Source organism: Nicotiana tomentosiformis, chromosome 11, assembly GCF_000390325.3.
Source record: "Nicotiana tomentosiformis chromosome 11, ASM39032v3, whole genome shotgun sequence".
Taxonomy (NCBI): Eukaryota; Viridiplantae; Streptophyta; class Magnoliopsida; order Solanales; family Solanaceae; genus Nicotiana; species Nicotiana tomentosiformis.
The window spans coordinates 109,757,364-109,760,308 of NC_090822.1; the positions used below are offsets into that span (position 1 = coordinate 109,757,364).

The 2,945-nt window shown below is 39.9% G+C and overlaps 1 protein-coding gene across 1 annotated transcript; it reads right to left on the reverse strand.

Annotated features, from left to right (window-relative positions):
- Positions 1-992: 992 nt before the first annotated feature.
- LOC104094439 (uncharacterized) lies at positions 993-2,405 on the reverse strand. Its single transcript, XM_009600376.3, has one exon. The coding sequence runs from the start codon at positions 2,403-2,405 to the stop codon at positions 993-995; it is 1,413 nt and encodes a 470-aa protein (XP_009598671.1).
- Positions 2,406-2,945: the final 540 nt, after the last annotated feature.

Here is a 2,945-nt window from a genome sequence, read left to right on the forward strand (position 1 = left end):
GAAAAATGAAATGTAATAGAAAAAACAATCAATAAGCCTACTTTAATTCTCTTTATTAGTTCATTTTTTTCCCTGTTCTATTCTCTCAATTGAAACTTGGGAAATGGTAAAAGCAACAATAATAGGCTAAATTATTGGATAGTTAAAGAGGAGGAGATTTCTTAGGTCCTTTCTCTACCTCAGAAAGAAAGTAAAAAAACCAAAACATTGATCAGTTCAAGTAGAACAACAAATGAATTATATGCTGCTAGGATTAAGATCTTTTGTCTACATATTTTCTTAGGAGCGGTGCACAAAATATCTTGCATTCACGCAGGGTCCTGGAATGAGCTGCACCCCAAGGACATAATATAGATAACGTACCCCAATTCAAGCATTAGTGCATTAGTGATTGCTTCCATAGCTTGAACCTACACGGAGTTGCTCCAAAGCTCCCCTTCTATTTCCTAAAACAATCTTGAATATTAGCTGAGTTCACCATCAAACAACCCAAAAAAAAAAAAAACATATGGGGCAAACTGCATAAATAGTAACCACATGAACTCAACCAATAAGAATTGTGGTGAAGTGGTAGGTAATCCTTCATTCTTAATCAGAGGTCCAGGTGTACGGTGATACATTTGTTAGGGAGCGCTTAACCCCCTAATGTTAGGGAGCGCTTCCCAGCGCGAATTCGGATATAGTCGGACCCCAATGTGGGTACCGGACACCGGGTGAAAAATCAACAAAAAAAACCACATGAACTCACAATAAAGCATAACTTTTAAAACATAGTAGACGTTTCCTCCATATGCTAAAAGAGGATTTTACAGACAACAGAAATTCACCAACAGACGGGCACATACATAAGACATAAAATGCAATTACAAAGGGGAGAAAGGAAGATTACAGTATCAACCTACAACCTCCCCTCAATTTATTCCCAACAGACACTGAAGCATAAGTTGAAAGAAAAGACAATAATATTAATGCACCAGACTCTTGACAAAGTCTTAGTCTCCCCACCACTGATGAGCAAAAACACCACCTCCCCTTAGAGTTTTGAAAAGGCTAATGCAGTCTCCACAAAGAGCATTTTTGCAGTCCGCAGCTGAGCAGCGAAGGAATAGTTCATCGACATGGCAAATTGATCCAGTTCTGAATAGTTCTGAAAGAATATTCAGCTCCGCTGCTCTAGCATTCATCATGAGGACCACGTAATCTCCTTCTTTAACGGTTTCACTGAACCATGGAATAAAGTCAAATCCTTCATGATCTAGCGGTGCACTTAAATATTCATCGGAGTCAAGAAACGGGGAAATATCCTCTCCACCAAGTCCCGGATGGTACACAAAGTTAATACCGGGATTCTTTACATACAAAGGGAGGGCAGAGGTGTTATGATCAACGACGAAAACATTGAAAAAGTGGTGAGGGATTGGATAATGAGGCTTGAACATTCTTGCAATACTTGATTCTACAAATTCTCCAGCACCAATGTTGATATACACCAGTTTGTTCCTTGACGAGATATTCATGTACTTAGGCAAGTACGAAATTTCTGTCTCAAACTGTCCGGACCTTTTCTCCACGAGTGGCTCAAGGTATTTCAAGAACGGCTTGTTATTCGTGGTGGACGGACAATTAGCAGGTAGTACAGCACGCTCGAGAGATTCAACAATCTCAGATCTTTTCTTGAACATCACTAGAGTAAAGCCGCCAACCCCACATACGTGCACAACATCGGAACTCTTCAAGAATGAGGAAACTGGTGTAGCAGACCTAATCAAGTTGCCTTTTATCAAGTTCCCTGCGTAGAAACTACTAGAACTCACGAGCATAGCACCGGTGCCACCTGGACGTAAGACACGCTCAATCTCAAGCACCAAAAGAGCTGGAACAGAGACCCTATCAAGATCTCTTGAGAATACAAAGTCGAAAGCATTATCCTCATAATCGAGCTCGTACACAAATCTTCTCCACAAAAGAGAGAAATATGGGTGCCTATCAACACCAATAGCATTCGAGAGTCCCAGCTCTCGCAGCGCCAAAGCTGCAGCCGACGATTTCTTCCCAACACACAATGCTTTGGCATTCAAATCCAAGAAATTCTTTTCCATTAGCTCCTTAAACACATTCTTGCTCAAATTTTCATCTTCACATTTTACCAAAGACGCCCCAAAAAGCGGAAAAGCCAATCCAGAAACGGGTTTAAAGAACCCGGTCACATTCATATTCGGATTGGATCCAAAGTTCAAGGGGCATACACCAAAATTCAACACCATAGGCTCAGAGTTCCGGATCAAATGCCCCATTTGAACGAACGAGACAACGATCATAACAGTGACAAACAAGAATCCTTTTACAATCAAGCGTTTCACTAATGACCCGTGAAGAATTTGCCATTTCAAGACGTTCATATCCATTTTTCAGTTCAAATTATCACTTTAAAGATCAAAACTTTAAGGACTCCCCAAGTTTCAAGATCAATAACAGAAACTGAACTTTTCACAGTAGCTAAAAAGCTCTATTTTTTTCAATCAGAATGATTTAAAAGAGAAGATTTAAGCCAAATAAACAAGAAAATCAAACAGATTAGCGAGTACAAAACCTGGAGGAAGTGTGATTTCCACCCACCAGTAATACTATTGACATTTGGCACCCAAGCAAGACCCTTTTCGGAACCCTTTTACCCATTGGTTTGAACCAACTTTGACCCATTTCAGAACCCCAATTCATCACCCAAAATTGAGCTCAACCCACTTCACATTTTGATACAAAGATTGAATTTTTATGTGCTAAATTTGTCCAAGAACTGAAAAGAGGATTATGGTTGTAAAAAAAAGGGAAGTTTTTTGGATCTGGGAATGTGCTAAGAGTGGAGTGGAAAGTGTGAATGGGAAAGGAAGAAACTAAGGAAGGTGTTATTAAGGAAGAAGCTCAAGCTCAGTTGTACGAGAGTTTAG

Coding starts and splice junctions, on each gene's coding strand:
- LOC104094439 (XM_009600376.3), bottom strand. CDS start 2,405: ATGGATATGAACGTCTTGAAATGGCAAATTCTTCACGGGTCATTAGTG.